Source organism: Lytechinus pictus, chromosome 7, assembly GCF_037042905.1.
Source record: "Lytechinus pictus isolate F3 Inbred chromosome 7, Lp3.0, whole genome shotgun sequence".
NCBI lineage: Eukaryota > Metazoa > Echinodermata > Echinoidea > Temnopleuroida > Toxopneustidae > Lytechinus > Lytechinus pictus.
In genome coordinates, this window is record NC_087251.1 from 6,491,542 (window position 1) to 6,518,320 (window position 26,779).

Consider the following 26,779-nt stretch of genomic DNA (forward strand, 5'->3'; position numbering starts at 1 on the left):
TATATTTCAAGTGAATACAAGATTCTGAAATTCCATAAACTGAAAAAAATGATACCAGAATTTCCATATTTACTTTATAAATTCCTGATCTATGAATCTATCTCTTTATTACATGCTGCAAATCAAGAAATAAAGAGACATATATTATCACAATATCTGCATCTTGCCTACTTTATTCAATCTTATAGGGGAAGTTCACTCTGACATCAAGAAGGTTTGAATAAAAGCAGAAAAATAAGGGAACATATCAAAATAAAAAAAGAATGTGATATTTAATGCACAGGTAAAATATTTTTTTCTAACAAAATGTCACTTTATAGTATATGATATGGGGAGCTGCTCGCAGGTGATGATTAAATATATGTAAAAAAGTAAATAAGTCTTTATTTCACAAGAGATTCAATAATTTTCTGCTTTTACCAAGAATGACTAGACTTCAGGGTGTACCTCCCCTTCAAATACATGATTTCAGATATCAACAACATTACAAAATGAACTCATTAAAGAGCTTGTGTCAAATTATGATTATTCATGAGTAATCAAGTGTTTTATGATGAAGTACATGCTGTGAATTTATCCTATGAAAAACAATCAAAAAGGGTAACCCTATACTATTATGGCACATAGAAAAAGGCCAAGAACATTACAAAAGATTCTATTAAATATTAGTAATGTCAAAATGAATCTGAGTTAAAACAATTGTGAGATATTAATTTCCTAAAATATAACAATAACTTATTCAAATGTGTTCTTTTAAAATTTACAGTGAAACCTTTATTGTAATAAAATCATTGAAATTTTCACTGAACAAAATCTAAGAACTTCATTGACCTAAAAGTAAATAATTTTATTCAATAATTAGATAATTGAATAAAACTCAAACATTTCTTATAGGAACATGTACATGTAGTACAAATCTAATTACTTTGTATTCTCATTGCCATGAGAGAATATTGCTGTGCCCAATCACTCCAATTGATAACCTCATGAAAGTTCTGTAACAACTTACAAGTAGCCTAGGAAAACATATTTCTCAATTCATCTACAGATGAAGATTATTAATCATTAAAAGGCAAACCTTAAATAGTTTATTTTGATGATTAAAAACAAATTACAAATTTATCGTAAAAATATTGCTTCTTATCCAATGCCCAATTTCACTAGAGTTTTTCATAATGCAGTTTGATTCATATTTCTGAATCATATGAACCGAGTTTCCCATCTCAAACAATGTACCCACTATTACAGTTGTAGAATAGAAGAAATCATTGATGCCTTATACAGCCATTGGTCAGCACTACTGCAATTGGCCTAATTAATCTGATGTCCATAATCTGCTTTTCACTACATTTCCAGCTAAATAATCATTCTAATAAGTTTCATTTTACGGATACATAGACATTTCAGATGATTTGCAATTCATTAATAATAGGTAGGCCTACAGATCAAACCAACATGTGTGTTTCATAATACATGTGCACAAGTAAGATTACGCTATAGGGTTAGGTTTGCAGCACAGGTTCATGTTTGGTAAAATGTGTGGATATTGGGTAGGTATTTAGATGTCTTGGAATGGAATTCCCTCATTAATCATTAGAGATTGGTTGACAAGAATACTCTCAACATCATGCACTTATCACTGTGTCTTTGTTTCTCTTTCAAAGTGATTACAAATTTCATAAAAATACCAGTTTTCCTTGGATCTCACTAATACTTCAGATAAATCCTTTATATTCTTTCCTGTGCTCAAAATTCATTGTTTCTGATAAATCCTTTATATTCTTTCCTGTGCTCAAAATTCATTGTTTCTGATAAATCCTTTATATTCTTTCCTGTGCTTAAGATTCATTGTATGTCTTAAATGTATAAATTTTCACTTTGAGGCCCATGCTATCTTATTTCTTAGGAAAAATTTAAAGATCAACAAGCCTAATTGAGTGGTGGTGCATGTATTATGAAACACACAACTTACCATCAAAGCAAGGAATGATATACTTGGTTTTATGATAAACCAAAAAGTAATTTGTCTTGTTTTGTTTATATTCAAGATATACAATTAAAAAATAAGAAAATAGATACTGATATACTTTATATACACACACTTCTTGAGAGAATATAAAACAACATAATACACTATGGCCCGTATTCTGAAGTCAGGTTTAACTTAAGACCATGGTCTAACTCTGTGCTAAAATTATGGGAAGCCAAAAAGGTCAAAATTTTTACTAAGTTGTATGTTTCTTATGTTTACTGTGCTCTTTCCTGATTCATCGATGGTGAAGACAATCGTCTATTTATACTTCCTAGACAATTATGAATGATTTAAGAGCAAAATGAGCTGAAATATATCTCTATTGTTAGTGATTTATGTAACAACTGGCTATCCATACTTAACCACAACTTTAAACCCAACTTCAGAATACAGGCCTATGAATCTGGCTTGCATGGAAGTATTCTTGATAATTCACGAGTATCATTATATCAACCTTTGACTTTAGTAAAGACATCACACACCCTTATGCCATAGCATGAATGGTGGAAGGATACCTCTTTGGAAAATGTGACATTTATCGTTGAAAATTTCACCTACCAACTCACACACATTTTTTTCAGATGTTACTCTTATCATATGGGCATGCAGGAATAGAAATGGACAAGTCATACCAGACACATGCAGCATCATAAATACTGTTAGATATAAAGACAAAATATTGAATTATTGCAGAATATATTTTCATGCAACTCGATCCTCAGATATATACAGTGCATATCAAAAAAAAGTTTACACTTTGAAAAAGCCCTGGGAATTGAAAAATATACAACATGTGGGTAATTTTTTCACATATATTCTTGGATTTGGGTCTCATCTATCCAATGAAAGTAAAAGTTTTGACAGAATGCTACACTTGAGTGAGCACTGTCCATTTTTGTAAAGCTCGCAGAAATCTGTTTGTGCAGAAATGCTCGTTTTCACGCTGTGTCAAGGGGAAAGGGCGAATCAAACTTACCCTGCAAAACATTTCTCATACATTTTCCTTGCACTTTTAGTCAATTGAAATAAAACGGATACATTCAAGCATTTTGTAACGATTTTGCCACCCAAATTGAAATTTCAACACTTAGTAAGCACAACCTTTACTCTTTTCGTGCCAGTTGGATCTGAGGACATAACTAAATCTGAACAAAAGCACTAAGTTTTTATCATTTAAAGTGGGTTTACATTTAATTTTTCATTTAATACTTGTTTCTCCACACTTTTTCCAAGCTTGACAATGATTAACAAAATAAAAATCAAGCCTAAGCCATTTCATGTAAATCACAGCTCAGTGTAAAGCAAATATCGTCACGATGGCCTCGGTGTGTGGGGGAGTGTTGTGGGGCGCAATGCACTCTTCGAAGTGTTTTGGACAAGGAAACAAGTTAAAAAAGGTAAAAGATATCTTCAAATCAATTTTGCTAGCTAAATACCACGTGTTCTTTGTGATTAAGGTCTACTTTTATTCGCATAACTATTTCAAAGTTCTGCGCAAATCATTTTTCACTAACTTTTTAAAAGTATGTGGTGCTCACTCAAGCGGAAATATATTTCGACAGTTATATCGTCATTTCCTTAAATGGATCTGTACCAATGTTAAAATGTGGAAAAATCTTCTGGATATTACAAATGTATAATTTTACAGGATTTTTTCTAAGTGTAAACTTTTTTTTGATACGCACTGTATATAGGAGTAAAATGTTTCGAAAAAATGGGAAAAGTTAATCAAATGAACCTCATAACGAATTGACACAATAACACCTATTGCACTACCAACTTTAACAGCAATAGATGAATTTTAAAAAGGGGCTATTCCATAAAATGATCAACCTTATTTAATGTCCGACCCCCATTTTTTTCAAGTCTTACTTCACTCTATACACTGACCAAATCATGGTCCTTTAAGAACATTACAGACTGTCAAGAGAACCAGAAAATTTCATGAAGGTCCCCACATATAGGGGGCGGACATACGTATTTTATGGAATTGCCCAAAGGTGTATTTTTTTAAAAAGAAAATATATAAGGGCAATCAGGAGAGCGATCCAGGTACCCGATATTGATAAATTCACAAAGTATTTAATTATTTCATATAAGCACCCTTCCACCTCATTAAAAATACAAGTCAACAAAGGAATGAACTGCTATATGCTATTTCGAAAACAAATTAAGTTGATAATGACTCTTTATGTGTATCGCAATGTGATTTTTCTCAAAATGTTCAATTTTAAAATGGCCAAAGGCCAATAGAAACAATTTACAAAAATATCTTTTAAACACTTCTCAGGGCTATTGGCAAATATAAAATTACCACTATTGCTATAAGCTATGAAGTAACTTGTAAATAGCCCGATTGCTTTTCAGCATGAGCGGATAAATCTTGCTTATCAAATATCCAAGACAGGAAATCAAAATCAAAACTAAAAAAGCTACTGAAGGCAAGGTCAACAAGCAAATATATCAAATTTTCTTTCCAATAAATATCATTAACATCAGCAAACCATGATTCAATACTTAAAACAAAAAGAGTACATTAACCTGGTACTATCTGCCAATATACAAGCGTAAACATTGAATTTCACACCATTCCCAATACAGTTGAGTGTCAGCTTTATTATGTCTCAAAACAATTTTCATATTTTATTCAAAATTTATCCACTTGTTCTGTGAACTTGACAGAATGTATGTGATGGATGTTAATATCTGACAGTTTGCATACAGCATAAGTAGTTCTTTAGTACTTTTATTTTATTTCTCACCGATGTTGTTCAATGAAGCTCAAAGAGTTGCAAAAAGTAAACTTGGACGGATGAATGCAAGCTTGGAACAAAACTTCCATGCTACTCACTTCTCTTAAACTAATATTGGAAGAAATGGCAAATAACTCACAACAAATACCATGCATAAATTATATTAACCTGCACATCATGTAATTAAAATTCATTGAATTCTTTCCACTCCCTATTTTTCAAATCTTTTTTTTTAGTTCAATTCCATGGCACATTATTGGAATGGTATTGAGATGGAAGCTATTAAAAGAAATTTCAAAAATGGCATGCAAATATGGAATGTTTACTCTGATAAAAGACATCAACTGTGATGTTGTACAATGCTGTTATCAGTAGACACTGACGCAAATATGAAAAAGGAAACTGTTTCAATGGGAATACAATACTAGTAGGATTATTATCTATTATTACTTACAGATTAAAATATCAAATAACTCACAATGAAGGTTGGCCAAATGATATTGCCTATTTCTCAACAAAGAAGGGGCTATTGGTCTGGACTGGCGGTACATACAGAATTGATCCAAATATTAATTATCAAAACAAATCAATGTAATACTGGTAATTCCTTTGTATTATATAGAAGGGTAGTTCTACAAAGATCAACAATTTTATAGCTCTAACAGGCAATACCTACATTTGTACCAAGTCTGAAAACAAAAGAATAATTAAAATTTAATTTTAAAATCGGAACATTCACATATTCTTTTGAATTTACACTTTACAACTTTTAACACAAATTTCTCGATTCAGCTCATGTATTTCCATAGTCATTGTATAAATATAAAAAAACAATATCAACTTCATAATAGGAGCTGAGTCATATGTTGCTTTTTACATCATCAGATCCTCCTACCTCGTGTTGGTCTATTCCTAGTTTGTAAGTGCAAAGCATGGTTACAAATCTCTATAAAAAAACTTGAGAAGACTTCAAATATATCCTTCATGATCCCGAGTTATTATAATCATCTGTACACACAGGGTTATACGTCTGTTTCTACGTGTCTATGTGCCATCCCAGCTCTGGTCTTCTGTAAGTCTGATAGGCTTATGATCTCAATCTCATCTTCTTCATCTGTCTCTTCATTATTCAGAAGTTTTACCACACCATCTCCTATTGAAATACAGTAAGACAAAGGGTTAAGAATTACAATCCTAAAGTCATAACTTGAAAACAAACTTATCTAAAACCATTATATAACTACATGTATAACATCGCAAGTCTTATTTCCTAGCAGTTAAGGATGTTAGGATGTTTCATAAATCCAAGGAATCTCTGAGATTGAAGAATAACTGGAATATGGCATACGAAATAGACTCGTCAGCCATTTTCAATCATATCAGATAATTTCCAAAAAATTACAATTTGGCAATTCAATTGTCTTGTGTCTATAGCTAAACTAATAAGGAAAGAATATGGATATCTTATCTAGTCAGAAGAGTAATTTCCTGAACCCACAGTTGTAATACTGTTTCTTATCACCATTACATCTTCTTGGTTGAGCAATGGAATTTACATGACAGCTAAGATTAATTTAAGTTCACAATCATAAACAAGTGAGAATAAATGTGTAAAATAAATTTTCAATGAAAACCAGCCCTATCTTACCATGGATAATAAAAATAAAATACTCTTTCTATTCATTACTATAAATTGATATTTCCTAGTATTTTGTAATAAGGAACTTGTATGTCCGCTGATGTTTAGATAATAAATCCACAATTTTTAAAATACAGATCAATACTTTCATAACAATGCTTTTGATACCCTTTGGAATAAACATAACAGAGCAAAATAGAACAAATCGTTGTGTCAGTGCATGAACGCCCTTCGCACCACACTTCCACGCACCTCACATAGAAGAGAGTATGATATGTTGTCTGATGATTAATGAAATACCCTTATGCAAACTATTAAGGGCATTTCTGTGTGCATGCAATGCGCAAAAGTGTGGTGCTAAGGACGTTCCTGCACCGACACAACGAAATGAAATAACTTTGACCTTTTTCTTGGTACTCTTCTGACCAATCCTTCTTCATATCATATTGCAGATATCTGAATGAGTGATAACAGAAAAAGATATTAATGAAGAAAAACTATAAAAAGGATAAATACATAATGTTAGAATGACATACTTGTTACACACATTAAACATAAATTTTACAATTCAAACAAACTAGATACCAGCAATATAATGCAGTTTTGTAATATTGCAACACAGGAATCATCATTGCTAATATTAGTATCATCATTACATAACTGCTATTTTCTTGCAAATAGATACATCCTTAATTGCACACTTATGTAGCAGTAATTATTTAAGAAAAAAAAATTACTTACCAAAAGCATTCTTAGAAAAGATATATGTGCAATAAATGTTTTAGTAATAAAATTTCAGAAATCATATAACGTCATCATTAATTTACAAACATATTGAATGATTAAAAAAGTACCCTAGTATGCTTACAAAATTCTGGAAATTCATGATATAAATTCATTTCAATGTTCATTATTAACAGATTTCAATTTCTGAAGGGTGACATGGTGATATTAAAAGAAACATTTTCCCCTTTATAAAAATTTTGCATGACAGTTTAGAACCCACCTATAAAATCATTTGACAGTACAATAGAAACAAGTGATTATTAATCTTTAAGTGATGTTACAGCAACGAATAGGTGATCTTTCACCAAACCCATCTGTCAGGGTGTAATTAAAGGTTGAGACAAACCAGTTATGCAAACACTAAAACCTATTACTCCTTCATGTATACAAGTAATTGTGGTTTATCCGTCTTGTTCATGTAAAAACATATCAAGGGTAATCATTAACAAAGTTTATGACCACCAAGATACTAGTTTTTTCCAGAGTTATAACAGGTTAAGAAATTTCCCTAGACGCCGCATATGGGCTTTGAATATCCAAAGTAGGAAGCCAAGAGCCTACAGAATAATAAGATGTGTATGACTTTTGCAGGAAATACTGAGGAAATAAAGCTTTACTTATAAAATAACATCAGCTCCATGCACTAATTCAAACATATGAAATCATTGGTTTCATAAAAAACAATTGTTTTATTTCCAAACTGCCCATGTGAAATGGATAAAAGTAACTAAAAAAACTTCTTTTCTTGTGTATGGGTGAGGGTGTGTGAGTGAGTGCATGCCACCCCCCCCCCCCCCCCTTCATCGTGGATTTGTAAGCATCCAATGGAAAGGCATTTTACATTAAGCAAGACAAGAAACATCAAGTGAAAAATTTGCAAACCTAAGCTATAAAAATACTGGCAAAAAGAAGCTGCTGAAAACTGCTTATCTAATAAAAGAGAGCCAATGGAGTAAATTAGAAAGTCAAAAAGGGGCCTAAGCTTTCGATCCTAGCAGAATCTTCGTCGGAGGCAAAATGACCACTGTTAGATATACTTATAAATATCAGGAATCAGTCAAATACAAGTGCACTTCAATGGCTCACCACAATATTAATTGCTGGTTTCATACCACACATGTGAATGCACCTGGTTATTTTGGACTGAAATGAAGTCTTATGTTTGTATGTATTCTAAAAATATGTACAATGTGCATGGAATTTCTGAGAGCAGATCTCCATCACAGTCAATGACTCTAATATCTATATTTCCTTTTACCATAGCATGTACACTCTTCATGTTGAACTTTAAATGACTGCACTAATTACAGGGTTGTAGAATCTGAATGTTCTACTATCCCTCAAGGCCTGAACATCTGTTAGTATCAAGCCATAACATGTATACTTACATGGCAAAGACAAGACTGATTAAAGATAGAAGAGCCATAACTAGGAATGAGAATCCTGGCCAGAAATCAATTGTAGCTCTGTAGAGACTGTTGAAGAGTAATGAACCAGTCAGGAGCATTGAAGCTTCTACCAGAGATGAACAGGCAAACATAGCACCTAATCAAAATAAATAAAGAGAAATACACAGTCACAACACTCCTGGGAACTGTAGATAATTTTTTGGGGAAAAAAATTAAATCATTCTCTTTGAATATATTTACCATACTTGAAGATGTTTCATCTCAATGGATGTTTTCATGTGTATAATTTGTCTTTTTTCTGACATAGTGAAAAGCATCATAGAATATTATTGAGACTCAGTCATTGTGAGATCATGTCTAACTTTTAATTAGCTCCATGAAACATCAACTAGAAATGGAATAGGTAAGATGTTGACATTTCTTTTGATTGGGGGCTATCTTTTGTACTTCTGATCATTTTAGAATTACATAATCTTATATTGAGAACAGCCATTTTGGGGGCCTATCCCAATTTGCAAGTGCTATCTGGATCATTTGGGGCCTTTCAAACTATTGTATCCTTCCCTTGCCCCTGGCCATTTCTTATGATGAATTTGGTATTGAATGTTCTCATGAATTTGTTTGATTATGCATTAGTACGTTATCCCTGTTGACAAATGCATATTAACAATGTATATTTCAACCATCTAAAGTCCATATTGAGCGTTTTGTTTACTTACCAAACTCTGTTGACTCTACAAGTCTTGTTGCTATCGATCCCTGTACTGCTCTTGTCAGACCAAACAGACAACCAATCACAGAAACTGAATCAAATCAAAGACAATGCACTTTAAAAAGACTGATATAACTAAATGATAATATGAACATTAATTAAATCCTCATTCCATAGAGGTGCACTGAAGTCCTTTATCTACACACAGCAGACTATTTTTGTAAAGAATTTGAAGTTATTTTAAACTGCTGCACATAGGAGATATTGCATGTGAATCTGATTGTCTTTCCAAAATATCAATTTTTTTCTTATAGTAGCTTGAAGGATGATCGGTCATTATCTGGTACTTCTCGCTAGGTGTTTTTAGGCTGTATCCCATGATTATTGCCAGATTTAGAGACTGGTACACATTTTTTTTTTTTTTTGGGGGGGGGGTGTAAAATTGGTTCAAGATTAAGTTGGTTTCAATAATAAAGTGCCTTCAATCAAATTGGAGTTGAAATATTAACCACCATCCATGTTTTGGAGGATTATAGTGGCAGGACATGACCACTGGTTAACTCTCATATCACAGTTAAGTAATGGTAAATGTACACAGTGTAAGGTAATACATGTATGACCTTATTAAAAGAGAATTGGACAATGCCGTATTTCAGTTTTGATGAATATCATCATAACATTATACTCATAGTCAGGTTTAACTTAGACCATGGTCTAACTCTGTGCTAAAATTATGGGAGCCAGAAATTCAAAAATTCTTTTCATATTGTATATTTCTTATGTTTATTATTTTGTTTCCTTCTGATTTTATATTGAACAAAAATACCTCAGTATACTTCAGTTATCATTCCCAGATAATTTGAGTTTCATTTGAGTTAATAAATTGGATGTGTATTGTTAGGGATTTGTGCCCCAATTGGCTCTCAATAGTTAAACCAAAACTTTAAACCAAGGTTTAATTTGAACCCGTCTCCAGAATACGGGCCTATAGCCTTTATTCTGAAGTCCAGTTTAACTAAGACCATGGACTAACTCTAACTCTGTGCTACAATAATTATGGGAAGGCAAAAATGTCAAAATTTTCATTAACAACAGTTTCTGATGTTCACTGAGCTCTGTCACCATGCTACAATAATGAAGAAAATTAACTTAGTTATTATTCCAAGACAGTTGTGAATGACCTGAATACAAATGAGCTGATGAATCAAACATGTTTGTGTCACATTTGGCTTTCCATACTTAAACCACAGGTTTAGACCAGAGATTGAATGAAAGGTAAAAGAAAGTAGTTGCAGCAGACAATCATTTCATGAGAAAGTCTTTAAAATCAAGGTTAAATGCCACCAAAATCTCATTAATCTACCTTAGTTTTGGTACATTGAAATAAACTGATCTTCAAAGACCGATAATTCTGATGATCACTAACACAAAAAGCATGTGGGCAGTGTATTAATATTGCTTCGAATAATACCTGACATTCTATGGAATTCCGTGCTTATTTTGCTCATTTCTCAGCAATTACACATTTTTCTAGAGCCATTTGGCACATATTTTTTATTTATACATAACACTTGGGAGGTGATTTTATTAATTTATTGGATTCTGTTCGAATTCATTTTGAGATCTTTACCACAACTGGTATTTTTCTTCAAACCAAAGTTCAGAATATGGGTCATAGTGTTAAAAAGTAACTCAGAATGTGCAAAAGCAGCCCAATGTATAAGTATATAAGTATTTTTATTGTCCATAAATTGAAATTCGTCTTGGTTGGCACCACATTATGTAAATTCAACAGAGAGGTTATTCACTAGTAAATGATAAGATGGATTTTAATACCTGACATCATCACTCCAGTGGTCTTAGCTACAGCCATGGTGGTGTAACCAGCGATGGTAGATAATATACCCAGCTCTGCCCACATCATATCCCTGTCTGGTGTGCTATGATTGGTCACCTTCGCTATGATAGGGACTACCAAGATGAGAGCCACACCCTTTAAGGCGGTCCTAAGGGCAAGGTATACACCCACTGTGGATGGGGGCCAGCTGAGAGGGGAATGCTTGGTATATAAGATGGTCAGATCCATGTCACCTAATATAATAACAATTTGTATGAAGTTATTCAAATTAATTAGTCAAGGCCTTTACATGGATGAAACATATTACATAAGAAACATAGTTCAAGCAAGTCTGGATTATTCTACAATGAGTTTTTATTCCGAACTCACTGTCCAATTCTAATTATATCTATTGCCTTGGCAATTTCAATAGGCTTTTTTTTTCTTGGTCTATTTTGTGGCTTGCTTTTTATAAACTTGAATGCTAGGTTTTTCTTAATTTCTGTTCACTACATTTTTTGTCAGTTATACTCAGTCAATGAATAATCCAAAAGGCTTTAATGATAAAATGAGCTTTAAAACCATCAACACATTTGTGAATGAATTTGATTAATATTAAGAAGCAATATCCTGACACAAGAATTGTACTCACCAGACTGAGCAATCACTCCTGTGATGGAGATCATCACGTTAAGTATCAAGTGCTTTCTCCTCGAGCCCTTTCGCTTCAGGAATATGACAGACATAGCTCTCTTAAAACTGTCCACAACATAGCTGCAGCACTGTACTGCCTTGTTGGGAGGCTTAGCTCCTATTCCTGCAGAACCATTTTGTTTCAAGTCTCTTTCATGCTTTGGTAATGATTCCTTTAAATGTATTGCAATGTACAAGAGAATAGTTACATGTAATAAGAGGTACAGGAAGAAGACTGGTGCAAACCCTAAGCGTTCTGTCATTGTACCTCCTATAACAAGTCCCAAAGTACCTCCAATATAGACCATTGCTTCTAAAAGACCAAGACGCTTCATACGCGATGATGGGTCTGTAATATCTGTTATATAGCTAACTACAGAGACAAAAAATGTTCCTAGATTACCAGTTATTCCCATTGCAACGCCACTCAGTAGTAAGGTCTCCACTGGCCAATCTATGTAGAACGAGTTGAGGATGAAGTTGATAGCTGCAATTGTTGTGCCAATGGAAGGTAGCGTCATGATGATCTTTCGACCTAACTTGTCACTAAGGGGCCCAAATATTGTGGCCATGATGGCACCTGGTACCATGGAAGCTATATTGAAATAGAGGATCCATTTCGTGGAGTCACTCTCTACATCATTCTCGATCTCAGCAAATGCTGTTTTATTGCTGCAGACACTGCTATCGTGTGATAGACGACACACCTTCTGTATAATGAGGAGCTGAAGGACCGGACCTTGGATGAAGAATCCAAACATAAAGAGGAAGAGGACAGGCTCAACAGTCACAGCTTTTAGGTATCTCACTACAGCATTTGCCATGATTACTGAATAATGGTGGTTGTGTAGTTATCACCTAACGCATTCCATTGCTCGCTGATATTGCTGAGTGACCAATCAGAAACAATCTGGAAAAATAAAACACAAACAAGTGTTCAACTTCAAGCACAAACAAATTCAGTACGATCTAGTCGGATCAGTACGGTCTAGTCACATGTGCTATTACCTAAATCTAATTCTTGATTCAATTCTTGATTGATAACTTTAATGTTATACCAATGATCATCTTAAAAAATACCTTTAAAGTTTAATTATTAGGTCTTTTTATTTAACCAAGTTATTTAAAGTAGGGACTTCAGTCACGTGACATTTCTCGTTGACTGCGATCGCTCTCCACGCACAGTCAATGGGAGCTCATTTACTTTGTACAAACTCACGAGCGGTTTGCTTTTGGCACGCGATTTGTGAATGAACTGAGAAAGACGTACTTGTGACGCATTGTTTTCAAATGGCTTAGGGCATCGTTCTGATTGGTCAACCTCCTCATAATTTTTAAAGAACTGATGAAAAAAACATGAAAAATTAACATACCCCAAAAATAGCCATGTCCATCACTGTCTTAGAAGTGAAATGGTTGAGAGAATATCTTCAGCTGGCACCCCCGGAAGGTGTCAATGGAATTTGCTATTTTTTGGTACGTAGTATTATCATATATATTTGTTGCTATTTATGAAGTTTCTCAATTTTTTATTGAAAAATAGTTATTCCCATGCTCGGCAGAGTAACATGATTTCCCAGTCATTTTTTTTAACGCTTTCTTACTCGGTCCGAGCGAGCAGAGGCAGAACCCCCAGTCGATAATGACGTCATCATCATATTCCGAGTGGATTCGTCCACTGATCAAGAGGGGTGGAAAATTGGAGGGTCACGATTTTTACGTAATTATCTTTATCTAACACGTTTGAAAATTATTGAAAAATAATCTAATACGATGTCACAGAATTATAAGATCGATAAAGAGTTCAAATGATCATTAAAATCATCTATTGAAAATGAATTTCACTGTTGGAATACATTGTTCCCTATGACGAATGGTATCGTGCCACAGTGAGATTTCGTAACACCCCTTGGATCATGCTCAATTCTGTTGCAATTAAACAAGATCGACCGTCTTTAATCAATAAAATTACCATCTTTGACACTTTACCGAGTGTATTTATTTTTTTAATAACGCTGATCTGCATATAAACTATGGGAAAATGTGAGTGAAAATGTGCGTGTGACCCTCTAGATCTAACTAAAAAAACACTTAAGAACATTTCACATTTCATAATGTCGTCCGAAACGAACACACCATATTTTTACAACACAAAAATCTACGAGTGGGGCTGTAATAGACATCTTCGGAAGAGTACAGTCTTGTCAATAAAAGTGAGAATTTATCAATTATTTTCTTTTTTTGTGGAATTCAATGGCTCCTTAAAGGCTATGATATGAAAATATTGCATTATTAGACTGACATGGCCTTGTTGGGTCGGGGAGAAGGGGGGGGGGGGCAAATTCAAACAGGAGAATAATCATATTATTCATAATCATATTCATAACAATGTCGATCAATCATTTAATGAATGTCTTTGAAAATGAAATAAAGTAATTCCAAGGTTATCAAACTTCCCTTTATATCAACTGAATATTGATATCAAATAGGGAAAGAAAGTTGGAAACTACATTTACAGCAAGAATATATATGATTTCATATTTCATAAATCAAGTTCACCGTAACGCATGTGAATTTTCCACACAAAAAAATTGTTAAAAATTCATGTGCTTACTATTACTGCCAAATGACATAATAAAGCTCAATCTGCATTAAAATTCTGGTATAATTGACACTAAAGGGACAAATGTGATGAAATTATGATTTCATATTTCATAATTGTTCAAGGTTATAACATGAATTTCCCACCAATGCCAATGGTTAAAAAATATATGTGCTTCTACTAATAAATGACATAATAAAGCTCAATCTGCATTAAAATTCCTGTTGAACTGACTCTATACAGTGCGTCCCCCCAAAAAACTATACACTTTTGAAATGGCTGCCAAATAAAAAATATATCACTTTGGGGGGAAAGACTTATATATATAGAAAGCAAATAAAGTCAACTTTCAAATGACACCAAAAAGTTGGAAAACTTTTCATGCTTGAGCGAGCACTGCCCACTGAAACAAAGGGCATGAAAATTAGGCTGGGCTGGAATAAGCCTTCCACTTTCTTTCAGGTTTTTTTGTTTGGAACTTGCAAAGTTGAGGGTTTTGTGATGAATTAATGATTAATTGACATTAATTGAGATTGATTAATTGAGACAGTTTGTTGTTTGAGAAAATTTCATGTGTTATTAAATTGAAATTTAATGCATGAGTGATCATGAATTGCAATTTTTAGTGCAGCATTTTGACTTTATCATGTAGATCTCAGCAATGTGTTCATGAGAGTCAGGAGAATAGGGGGTAAGATAGGACTTAAGTAGGTGAAGTACGTTGATGGGATAAAGGTCACAGAACATTTAGCAACCCCTCCCTCCATCTCTATCCCCCTTCTCTCCTCCTGAGAGACTAAACTCGCGGCTAGGCTGGGCAGGAATTAGCCTAACAGTTTTTTGAGTGGTTAGTCATTTGGAACTTGCAAAGCTAAGGGTGTTTTGCTAAATTAATGAATGAGATAAGTTTTTGTTTCTTAGGCAAATTGAATTGAAAATTGAAATTTAATGCATGAGTGAACAGGAATTGTAATTTTAGTGTAGCCTATTCATCTTGTGGACCTAAGCAGTGTGATTGTGAGAGTCAGAGTAATGTGATGGTACCTGTTTCAAGCAAGAGGGCGAGATATGGTAAGACTTGGTTAAAAGGGCATTCCTCTTCTTTTTGTCCTTTTACAAATAAAAGTCATATGTACCCTCCCCCCCTCCACCTCCATTTCCCCGGCTCCCCCTGTCTCTGTCTCACTTCCTGGATTGAAGCCTATTCAAAAACTTTAATGCCAGTGAAGTGACCGGTGGCTGATAGTAATTTTTTTTCATTGAATGATTACCAAGAAATTGACTGATTATGATGATTTATGAAATAATTTATTGAAAAACTGAATGTTTGATTGATCACATTGCACATTGAAATAGTCGATTCATTGATAAATTGTTGATTTATGAATGAAAGGAAAAAGTTGATGCCCGAATTCAGAATTTATCATTAAATCAACATTCTGCTCTGGACTTTACGCGTACATGACAATAACAATCAGTCACTCAACAGAAGGGGAGGGTGGGAGAGAGGGAGGAAGGGGGGGGGGGCTAAATGTTCTGTTGACCCTTATTCCATCAACCTACTTCTCCCACTTAAGTCTTATCTCACCCCCTATTCTCCCGACTCCCATAAACACATTGCTGAGATCCACATGATAATGTTGAAATGCTGCCCAAAAAATTTGTGTTCACTCATGCATTAAAGTTCAATTTAATAATTTATGAAACTTGCTTACCTGGTAAACAACCAAAACTGGTCTTGGTTGATCATTAATTTATCACAATGCCCTTAAACGGGAATCCAACCCAAATAAAAACTTGTTTTTGTAAGGAAAAGAAAAATCAGACAAGTTGATAGGTGAAAGTTTGAACAATATTGGACAAACAGCAAGAAAGTTATGAATTTTTTAAAAGTTGTAAATATTGGTAATCACTATACCCATGGCCCGGGGGGGGGGGGGGGGCACTCAGTATATAATACATAGTGGGTATGTGCCGCGGAGAGGACCCCCATTTTTACACTCGAATTTCCGTTCCAAGGCATATCATTGAGAAAAAAAAGAAAGCCGCTCAAAAGCATATCATTTTCTTCTTATCTTGAAAAAAAGAAGAAAGAAATCCGCTCCAAAGCTTCGCATATTTTCCGTTACGCCGTTCCGGTCGCATTGATCTGCTACAACTTTGGTGAAAAGCCGCCGCCGAGATCTGTCTGACTATCGCCTCTGCGCTAGCGCACCCGGGCCGCCAGGCTAGCTGCATGCACGTATGCCTGTTCCATGGGGATGAATACGCACTCACATGCAGGCGACCCGTTCCAAGGACCCCCGTTTTCACAAACATTTATAGTTCCGAAGCCCGTTCCGAGGACCCTCCTTTTTACAATTAGCCCGCTCCAAGGCCCCCGTTTTTTGTCTTGCCCGCGGCACATCCCTACTACTTTTTTGGTCGAGTGCCCCCCCCCCTCCCCGGACCCATGGAGACTTCAAATTGGCCGCATATGGGATGTCATAGTGATGTAAGGCAAGGACTACTCTTCCATGTACTCCAACACATATTATGGCTAAAATGTAATTTTTCCCAAAAGCTTTATTTCAAATTATATTTTTCTTTCATGAGGACATAAAACAATATTCTACCTGGGTTATATCTAGATTACTGCCCCAGGGGAATGGGTACTTAGGAGAAAACGACAAATCCCTGATAATAAAGTACATTGCCAATTGGAAAGTTGTCCTTGCCCCTTGTCATAATTTACTTACCCAGTTGCCAATTTGAAATCTACATAGTATTAGTGATCTCAATTTTAAAGCAGCTATAACTTTCTTATTGCTTGTCCGATTTCTTTCAGACTTTCACCATTCTGTTTAATTTAATTTTCTCCTTCCCAACACAACATTTTATGGCCAAGGTTGGATTCCCCTTTAACTTTGCAAGTTCCAAAGGATTTGCCTCTCAAAAACTGACAGAAATTGGAAGGCTCATTCCAGCCCAGCCTAATTTTCATATCCTTTGTTTCAGTGGTTCAAGCATGAATAGTTTTCCAACATTTTGGTGTCATTTGAAAGTTTACTTTATTGGCTTCCATAATAGGCAAGTCTTTCCCCCCAAAGTGATATATTTTTTATTTGGCAGCCATTTCAAAAGTGTATATTTTTTTTTGGGACGCACTGTAGAGGGAAAATGTGATAAAAATTATGATTTCATATTTCAAGGTCAAGTTCAAGGTAATAACACTTCTGATATTCCAGGTAGTGGTCAAAAAAATATTTTCGTACTTTTTAATAGCATTACACAGCATATTCAACTAAACATTTCCACTTTAATTGACCAGAAAGGCAAAAATATAGAAAAATATGCAAAAATTATGATTTAATATTTCATAAATTTATTATCAATGACCTTAACCATGCAAAAAATACATCAAAGCAAAATATAATATATCTACTAACATCCTGCCAGGTTTCATAGCTGTAATGCAAAAAACTTTGGAATAACACAAGTTTGAAAATATTATGTCAGGTTTTTCATGGTGCCATTCTCACAACAAAGTAAAACATAAGAATGACCTTTGACCTTTGGTCAAATATTATGTCCCATTACCGAAACATAATTGGGCATAACTAATGACTCGTTGGGTCAATTTTCAAAATTCAAAGTGTTCTGAGATCTGGAAGAGTTCCTCTTTCCAATGGCATCAATTGCAAAGCTATTATCACAAGATCTAAAAATCCTCTGAAATGCCTATTTAAAGTTTGACCTATATGAGGTCGATTATGAAACCCTGATTCCCTAAAAATCCCATCAACAAAGTTAGCTTCTGTCATGCGCTGTGCCCAAAGGCAAAGCAATGGTATTGAGGCTTTAACAAACAGCATTCAACAACACAAGAACAAATTCCAGTTTACATCATTTATCATAATTCATATCTTAACATTCTTTTGACCAAGAACCATGCATTGGATGTAACCAGTCGTAGAACTACATTAGCTACACTAACTTCACTAGTAGGGATGATAGTAAAATGTAAGATATTGTTAAATAAATCCCCAGAAACAGGTTATTCCTGGGTTAGATTCCAACCTATGCCATGCTTCAGCTTAAATTGTCAGCCACAGTCAAACATGTCACAGACACAAACACAAAAACAAATGTCTAGGCCTAGGCTAGAGCCTTTGTTACGTACGGTACCAGGAACATTGGATGATTTCAAGTACAGTGTTAGGTGCTGGTGTTGAGAGTGTGCAAAGACTGCTGAACTGAACTCCAACAATGAGCTGGGTTCAGAAGAACGAAACTGTCTGCATTATCGAAAGCTCACAACATCACGCCTCTGCACTGCTGATCATCTCAACTTTAAGCGAATAGTCTTGAGTGAAGTGAAGTACGGGAGAAATTTCTGTAAAATCTCATCGTGCAGAATGCAAAGCCAACTTTAGGTCAAAATAACTTAAAGTATCAGAAAGAAAAATACTAATGTTCATAGCTCTAATTATTTGCTCTCACCTGACCTGCTAATGCTTATTTAACACTTTTTAACAGGGATATTTCATCCTCTTAGTGAATTTCAGTTCATCAACACCAACACGAACTATAAATAACAATTTTTCCTAATCCCTGGCCGGGGGTTGGTGCTGTTGAATGGGCAAATTACTGTACATGCAGATTATCAACACCAGCTGTAATGCTCGATTCAGCAGACGACATTCAACACCAGCGCTAAACACAAGTCACGAACTGCCAGAAATAGATTGAGATCCAAGTCATATTTTCCAGGGTTAATCCCATCAAGGCATCAACACCAGCCTCATTTCAAGTAGAGGTCTAGATCTACAGTGTTGTGGCTGGTGTTGATGTTGTCTCAACACCAACATCAGATTTGACACCATACATTCACCGATTTGGTGAGTTCAAATTCGGTGTTCAGTGTTGGTGTTGAGAGCAGAAAAGGCTGCTGAACCGAGCTGGGTTCAGAGGATAGCCTATGACATCATGACTCTGCGAAGCGCTGCTGAACATCTCAACTTCACGCGAGAAAGTGTCGACGACAAAAGTAAAATCGGGGAGAAATTGCACCAAAATCTTATCGTACAGAATGCAAAGGCTAAAATCACTGCAAGAATCCGAAAGAAAATTTCTATGATAGGGTGTCCAAACTTTGCAGACATTAAAAAAAAATATTCATTAGGTTAAAATCCGTTCAAAAAATATTCACATTTAATTTTTCAAACAAGTGGAACGCCTCTGGCAGTCTCGCCTGCATTACGCGATTTAATATAGCAGCAGTGCTAACTTTGAAAACTACTGTAAGATAATCATTCACAAAAACACCATTCATATAATGACATAATACCACGTTCATTGACCATAGATGACATTTGAACGGTGACTTAAGACTTGTCAACTACACCCATGTCCACATTTCATTCACTCTATCCATAAACTTTCTAAGTTATGATGGCAATTCAACAATTACCCCAACATGGCCAAAGTTTATTAACCTTAACTGACCTTTGACCTTGGTTTTGTGACCTGAAACTCACAGGGGATGTTCAGTGATACTTGATTACTCTTATATCCCAAGTTTTATGAAATAGATCAATAAACTTCAGAGTTAGAATGGTAATTCAACAAATACCCCCAACTTGACCAAAGTTCATTGACCCTAAATGACCTTTGACCTTGGTCATGTGACCTGAAACTCGAGCAGGATGTTCACTACTACTTGATTAACCTTATGCCCAAGTTTCATGAACTAGGTCCATATACTTTCTAAGTTATGATGTCATATCAAAAACTTAACCTTCGGTTAAGATTTTGAAAATAATTCTCCCAACATGGTCTAAGTTCATTGACCCTAAATGACCTTTGACCTTAGTCATGTGACCTGAAACTCAGGCAGGATGTTTAATAATACTTGATTAACCTTATGTCCAAGTTTCATGAAATAGGTCCATATACTTTCTAAGTTATGATGTCATTTCAAAAACTTAACCTTAGGTTAAGATTTGATGTTGACGCCGCCGCCGTCGCTGTCGGAAAAGCGGCGCCTATAACCAATTCAAATAATAATATTTATCAAATTGACGACAAGATCGTAAACTATATAATTATTGACAAAAAATTGATCACCAATGAGGAAGGAATGATTGGAAATATATCTTACCTGCCTGGCCTAGGTTTAAGCAATCATCAGTGTATCCTTATTGATGTAAACTTGTACGCAGCACAAACATTGAGAAAAGAGGATGTATTGATACCATAAAAGATACCAGGCAATAAATGATACCATCGTTGACATAGATTGATATAGTGAACTGGAGTCCATGAATGTAGATGAGTCGTGGAACTTCTTCTCAATCATCTATCAAGCAGCAATAGACCGCCACATCCCTAAGACCACAGGGGTTAGACTAAAGAAGAAAGCCTGGATGACAAAAGAAGCTCTCAGACAACAAAAGAAGAAACATAGATCTTGTCATAGCTAGTGGTGATGATGTAGACTATCTGCGATCAAGAGAAGCCATTAAACTTCGAAAGATGACAAGGAATCTTCGCAGGAAATTTGAAAAGGACATTGCCGACAATATCAAGTCAAACCCAAAGCCTTTTGGAGATATGCAAATAGCTCACAAAAATGCAGAGCTAATTTTGGGGTCATGAAAAATCAAGAAGGAATCACTACTGAGAATGATGAGGACAAAGCTGAACTCTTTAACCTTTTTTTCAACAGTGTATTTACAGATGAAAGTGTGCAGCAGATCCCAACTTTGGTACACAGACATAAAGGTAATCTCTTAACTGATTTGGACATTACCACAAGTACTGTGAAGAACAAGCTGAAATTACTGAAGTGTTCAAAATCAGCTGGGCCTGATGGATTTCACCGAAGAGTTCTCAAAGAAACTGCTGGAACGATTTGCATACCTGTTGCACTTATCTTCAGAAAGTCCCTGAAAGAAGGTTATCTTCCACAGTCATGGAAAGATGCAAATATCACACTAATACATTACAAAGGAAAGAAGGATGCTGTTGAAAACTACAGACCAATAAGTTTGACTTCAGTTATTGGAAAGATCATGGAATCTTTTGTGCGTGACGCCATTGTCAAACAATTGATTCAGAATGATTTATTGTGCGATGCACAACATGGATTTCTTCCGGGAAGGTTTTGTGTCACACAACTGCTTGAAGTCATAATAATATATACTGATTTATATAGCGCAGAAACTATGTCCATATATATTCTACTGCGCTGCAATTAAGAGCTGGTCATGGAAAGAGGCATGGAATTGTGGACTGGCTCTCTTGATGAAGGACGTGAAGTTGATTGTATCTACCTTGATTTCTGTAAAGCTTTTGATTCTATGCCCCATGAACGACTGATGAACAAACTCAGATCGTATGGCATAACAGGTGGTCTGGGGAAATGGCTTTACAGCTTCTTGACCCATCGGAGGCAGAGAGTCGTCATGAATGGAAAAACTTCACAGTGGTTACCTGTTAGAAGTGGAGTGCCTCAAGGTAGTGTCCTCGAACCGACAGTGTCTGTTGTATTTATCAACGATCTGCCTGAGGTAGCAAGCAGTATAGTAGAGATATACGCTGACGACACCAAACTTTTCAGAGAGATCAGAATGGAGGATGACTGTGACAGGCTACAAGCTGACTTAGACAACTTAATAGCTGAGTGGTCCAAGAAGTGGCAGCTTCAGTTCAATACAGCAACGTGCAGATCCCTCCATCTAGGTCATCAGAATTCCCGTCATCAGTATCATCTAAATGGAGATGTGCTGGAAGAGTGTCGGAGGAAAGAGACTTGGGAGTCATCATGGACTCTCAACTGAAATTCCACTCCCAAGTAGCCAGCGCAGTCTTGAAAGCAAACCGTGTGCTTGCTACGATTCGACGAACCTTTGTGCATAGAGACAAAGACAACATCAAGAGGTTATAAGTCACTTGTGAGACCAATTCTGGAATATGCGAATGGAATATGGTATCCAATATATACTTCTGACCTGAAGGCTATTGAGAAAGTCTAGCGACGAGCAACAAGCTAGTACCAACCCTGAAGGAAATGGACTATGGCAGAAGGCTACGTGCAATTAAATTACCTTCCATCAAGTACAGACTGTGAAGAGGTGACATGATTCAAGTCTATAAGATAATCCACGGCATTGATGATGTGAATAGAGACTTGTTCTTCACATCAGCTACCACTCAAGCAACCCATCGCCATCCTTACAAGCTTTTTCTGAAAAGGAGTAGGTTGAGTGTGAGGCAAAACACCTTCAGTGTTAGAGTGGTGAGCGACTGAAATTCTTTGCCTGCTGAAGTAGTCACAGCATCAACAGTCAATCATTTCAAAACAAAACTAGACAAGTTTTGGTCTGCATGGCAGTATGTTCACGCATGGGAATATTAGTCACTGCATTGGCACAGCAAAGCACAAATAGCAATTTATCCAAGCTAGGAAGACAACGTACAGTACAAGATAGACGTGGAAACTTGACTGCAGACACAACTGTATTTTTCCAGTAGATGCGGTATAAAGGAAAAAGTGAAGTAGCTCAAGAGGTTTGCCGTTATCGCGATCTCAAAATTCTATTCCGATCAACAAATGCACGCTGTGTTGGAAATCTGTTCTGAAAAAGTGTGACCTCACTTCACGGACCAAATTTTTTTGGCGATTTAAACAAAAACTCAAACTCAAAAGGAGAGATATTTATATCAGATTGACGGCAAAATGCTATAGAATCGGTCAGTACCACATCTTGATCTAACCCACATTTTTTATGATATATGCTTGCAAAATGATGATATCGTGATGCTTGTTGAGAAATTTAGATTTCTTTGGAACGGGCGCTAACACTAACAGTGACAAATTTAATGTTGTAACCCGCACCCGTTGCGGTACGGGTTAACCTGCCGGTATGCCCCCGATCGCGGGTTGCGGGCCGAGTTCATTCTCAAACCCACAGACCGTCATACGAAAAAAAGGGAGAAGTAACGACGCATAATAAAAACATTAACAATGAAAATCGAGTTAGGATCATGTGCTTCTTACGTGGCGGATTCTTTTAGAGACGTAGATATTTCCTTTAAAAAAATGCCGGCGTATTTTTGTCTTGTGAACAGTGAACAGGACTGAGACAGTTCGACCATAGAGCTATTATAGCTCCATGGTTCGACATAATACATCGAGTTGCTCTTTCAAAGGAGCGCCAGTGCAGCGCAGTCAGAGAAAGGAATGTTTTACGACTGGGAGAGGGGAGAGAGAGAGAGGGCGAGATAGAGAGAGAGAGGGGAGGGGATGTTTACGGAGAATGTAAACAGAAGCCAGAATACATTTCGTAATCATGTCTGGCAAGGAGCGAGTGATAGGCCACGTGGCAGAGAAAGAAATGTTTTATGACTTGGAGTGGGGCGAGTCGAGCCTGTTTCCACGGCAACGCTCGCTGTTTGAGCTCGATGGATTTGCGGTGCACGGCAGTGAGACAGTTGTTTGTTTATTGGATTACCAAATTAGGTCATGACCTGATAGAGCGTGCCGTCAGGTCAGAGTTTTAGCTGCCCTTTTTAAAAGACATGCTAAGCTGGTCTAGTCTAGTGGCTAACTAACCCTCCTTTTCGTTATTTCATACATTTTCTGATGAAAACTGAAGCCCCCGCACCCTGAATGCCCAGATCTCTTAATTTTTCCGATGTACAATTGATGGAAAGTCTTTAAGATTTCTGAAGATGTAAAATTGGATTGCAATGGATTGCAAGTTTCTTGCAAATACCTCTCTCTTGACCAATCGATCGAGAGAGATAAAAAATAAATAAAAGCCTAGCTAGCTAAGCTAGCTAAGCACTAGTAACACGGGCTGTTTACGTAAGTTCATGGGTGCCCTCGTGCACGTTTGTATTAGTTAACAAAAAATTTGAAGAAATACAAAAACAGAAGGAAATAATATGGAGATATGCAAGAAGAAAAAATTGACTGTATCATTATCCTGGTATTTTTTTCAATTTTGATTACTTTATAGACGAGGTCCCATAGAATTGAATATTGTAATTATGATTGTTGTGAGTCGCCGTGTCGACCGACCTGGACTGAAAAACAACATTGCCGATCTGTGCTGGGCAGCCTGGGCTAGCTAGCTAGCGCGCGCTGAGCTGCGGCTCCAATCAGAAGAGTTAATTGCGTAATGCTTTCAATTTCGAGATCAGAGCGGACCCATTTCGTGGTACAAAGTCACCCCCAAAAACATTTTCTCTCCGGAATAAAAGGCGAAATTGTACGTAAATTCACTCTAGGCTAGGTTAGTAGTTGGCATATATTTTCCTGATTTGAGCCTGTGTGGGGATTGCAGAAATAATATTTTTCATTTTTCAAAGATAAATTGACTTGCGGGTTAAAACCCGGCGGGTCAGCGGGTCCCGCTTGCAAATTATTGGATTATACGGGACGGTACGGTTCGGGTTTTCACTTGCGGGTTACAACATTAGACAAATTTGCCAATCTTTTGTCAATATTTTCATAAATACTGAACTCATCCTAAAGAAACTTAAGCCAAGGGAAAATTTTAGGTCACTTTTCACGTTGACGATGTAATGTTTAAAGAATATTGGCTACTTTTTAGATATGACCGTCCGCGAAGTATGGACATACTCAAAGTTTAGACTCACTGCCATATATGATTATGAGCTAATGATTTGCACTCATCTTAACTACAGTAAAAGCTAATTTTATGGGAATGTTTCATCATATTCGGCGCCTGTTCGTGAGCATCAGAACATCAACAAAAAACACTGAACTTGAAATCACGATTTTCCCAATCTCTGGGGGTTGGTGTTGGTGAATGGGGAAATTATACATAGTCGATCGTCAACACCAGCTGCTGTAATTTGCTCGGTTCAGCAGATAACATTCAACACCAACAACACGAACTGCCGGAAATAGATATGACATATTTCATTTGCCGAGGGCGAGGTCAATCGACTACACTTCACTACCGCTAGCGTCCACTCCTAGCGGTAGTGAAGTGTAGTGGAGCCTATACGAACCCTCGCCTGAGGCCGAGGTATCCCAACACCAGCAGCATCATTTCAACAGTAACAGTAACGTTAACAATAACAATCATGACAATAACTTAATAATAATAAACAGGTTAGGTTCTCACAAAATCTCAGTTTATAATATATTAATATTATTAACTAGGCCTACAAAAGTACAAGTACAATAGACTGAATAGTATCAATACATCACCAGGAACAACATTCTGTCATGATTCTCACATCATCACACACTGACAGTCTCACTCTCTAATATAGTAATAGACTAAGACTAAGACAGGAATAACCGTCGTTTCTGGGGATTTCCTTAACAATTTCTGACATTTCACTATAATATAATCCCCTTTCACATGCACACGTACCGTACGTACATGTACCGTATTGATGAGTGGAGCCAACGTAGTATTCAGCGGAACAACCTAAATACAGTCAGACTCAGAGACTGAAGCTTTCTAACTAACGTTAAGTCTAACTAAGACTAAGAAATCTCAGTTGGTTACAAACATGACAAATACCGTACGAAGTAGATTACTGACAGAAAATCAATCGATTTGTACTCCTTCTTAAACTTACCGACAACTATGAAAGTACCGTACATGTAACTAAGGTTAGATCTTGTCCTCTTAGCTTTCGGAAGCTTATCTTGCGTGCTGCATGCCTGCGCTGCTGCTGTGCACACGAATTGGGTGGTGGGTGCGGCGGCGGCCGGCCCTGTCGCGTCGCGTCGCGAGACGTATCGAGCGGCGAGACCTGCTAGCCTATAGGACTAGCACGCAGGGAACGGCCACGGCACTGCTCTGTGGCGTGACCGTTGGCGTTGTCGAGTCGAAAGTATTGGCTCATTAGTCTGCAGGCACAGTCCCTGATTGAAACTTTAATCAACAAAAGTTTATTTTCACTCTTCACACAAGACTAGAACAAATTAAACTTGCTACGAAACATAAAAGTAGCTATTTAAAAAATGGTGTTTTTTTAGACAGGAAATTCTGACTGGGCCTTCTGTACCTAAGTCATTGACAGGGAACTACTTAATGAGGCTGCATATATATTCAGACAACGTTCCTCTAGCTAGAGGTTTGCACATCACAGCACAGACTTTGGCTCATCATACACGACAAAAATAAAATAGACCCTTTATTAAGGGGGGGGGGTCGAAAAGTTTCAGGCGCACCCCACAACATTTTGTGATAAAGAGAACAGCGCAAAATGACTTCAATAACCTTCTTCTTTTTGGGGGGATCCAGCATCATGTTAGGCTGATGATCGTTTTTTTTTTGCT

At 36.2% G+C, this 26,779-nt stretch overlaps 1 protein-coding gene across 5 annotated transcripts; it reads right to left on the minus strand.

Annotated features, from left to right (window-relative positions):
• Positions 1-68: 68 nt before the first annotated feature.
• LOC129265080 (proton-coupled folate transporter-like) lies at positions 69-26,188 on the minus strand. 5 transcript variants are annotated; one of them, XM_064101771.1, is made up of 8 exons: positions 26,074-26,173; positions 21,940-22,353; positions 11,821-12,771; positions 11,168-11,422; positions 9,339-9,422; positions 8,599-8,755; positions 6,828-6,880; positions 69-5,938 (listed from the first exon to the last, which is right to left on the minus strand). In XM_064101771.1, the coding sequence occupies exons 3-8, from the start codon at positions 12,683-12,685 to the stop codon at positions 5,808-5,810; spliced, it is 1,545 nt and encodes a 514-aa protein (XP_063957841.1). In that variant the 5' UTR covers positions 12,686-12,771; positions 21,940-22,353; positions 26,074-26,173; the 3' UTR covers positions 69-5,807. The 5 variants fall into 5 exon arrangements, with proteins under 5 accessions (XP_063957841.1, XP_063957843.1, XP_063957842.1 ...); XM_064101773.1 differs by having other exon boundaries at positions 21,780-22,353; XM_064101772.1 differs by having other exon boundaries at positions 20,606-22,353.
• Between the last annotated feature and the right edge of the window lie 591 nt (positions 26,189-26,779).

What these genes read in the sequence shown, in the direction of transcription:
- LOC129265080 (XM_064101774.1), bottom strand. Translation starts at nt 12,685, where the DNA reads ATGGCAAATGCTGTAGTGAGATACCTAAAAGCTGTGACTGTTGAGCCT. An exon ending in AGGAGTGATTGCTCAGTCTG is followed by an intron (nt 11,423 to 11,820) that starts GTGAGTACAATT and finishes TTATTATATTAG; the next exon opens with GTGACATGGATCTGACCATC. An exon ending in CACTGGAGTGATGATGTCAG is followed by an intron (nt 9,423 to 11,167) that starts GTATTAAAATCC and finishes GATTTGATTCAG; the next exon opens with TTTCTGTGATTGGTTGTCTG.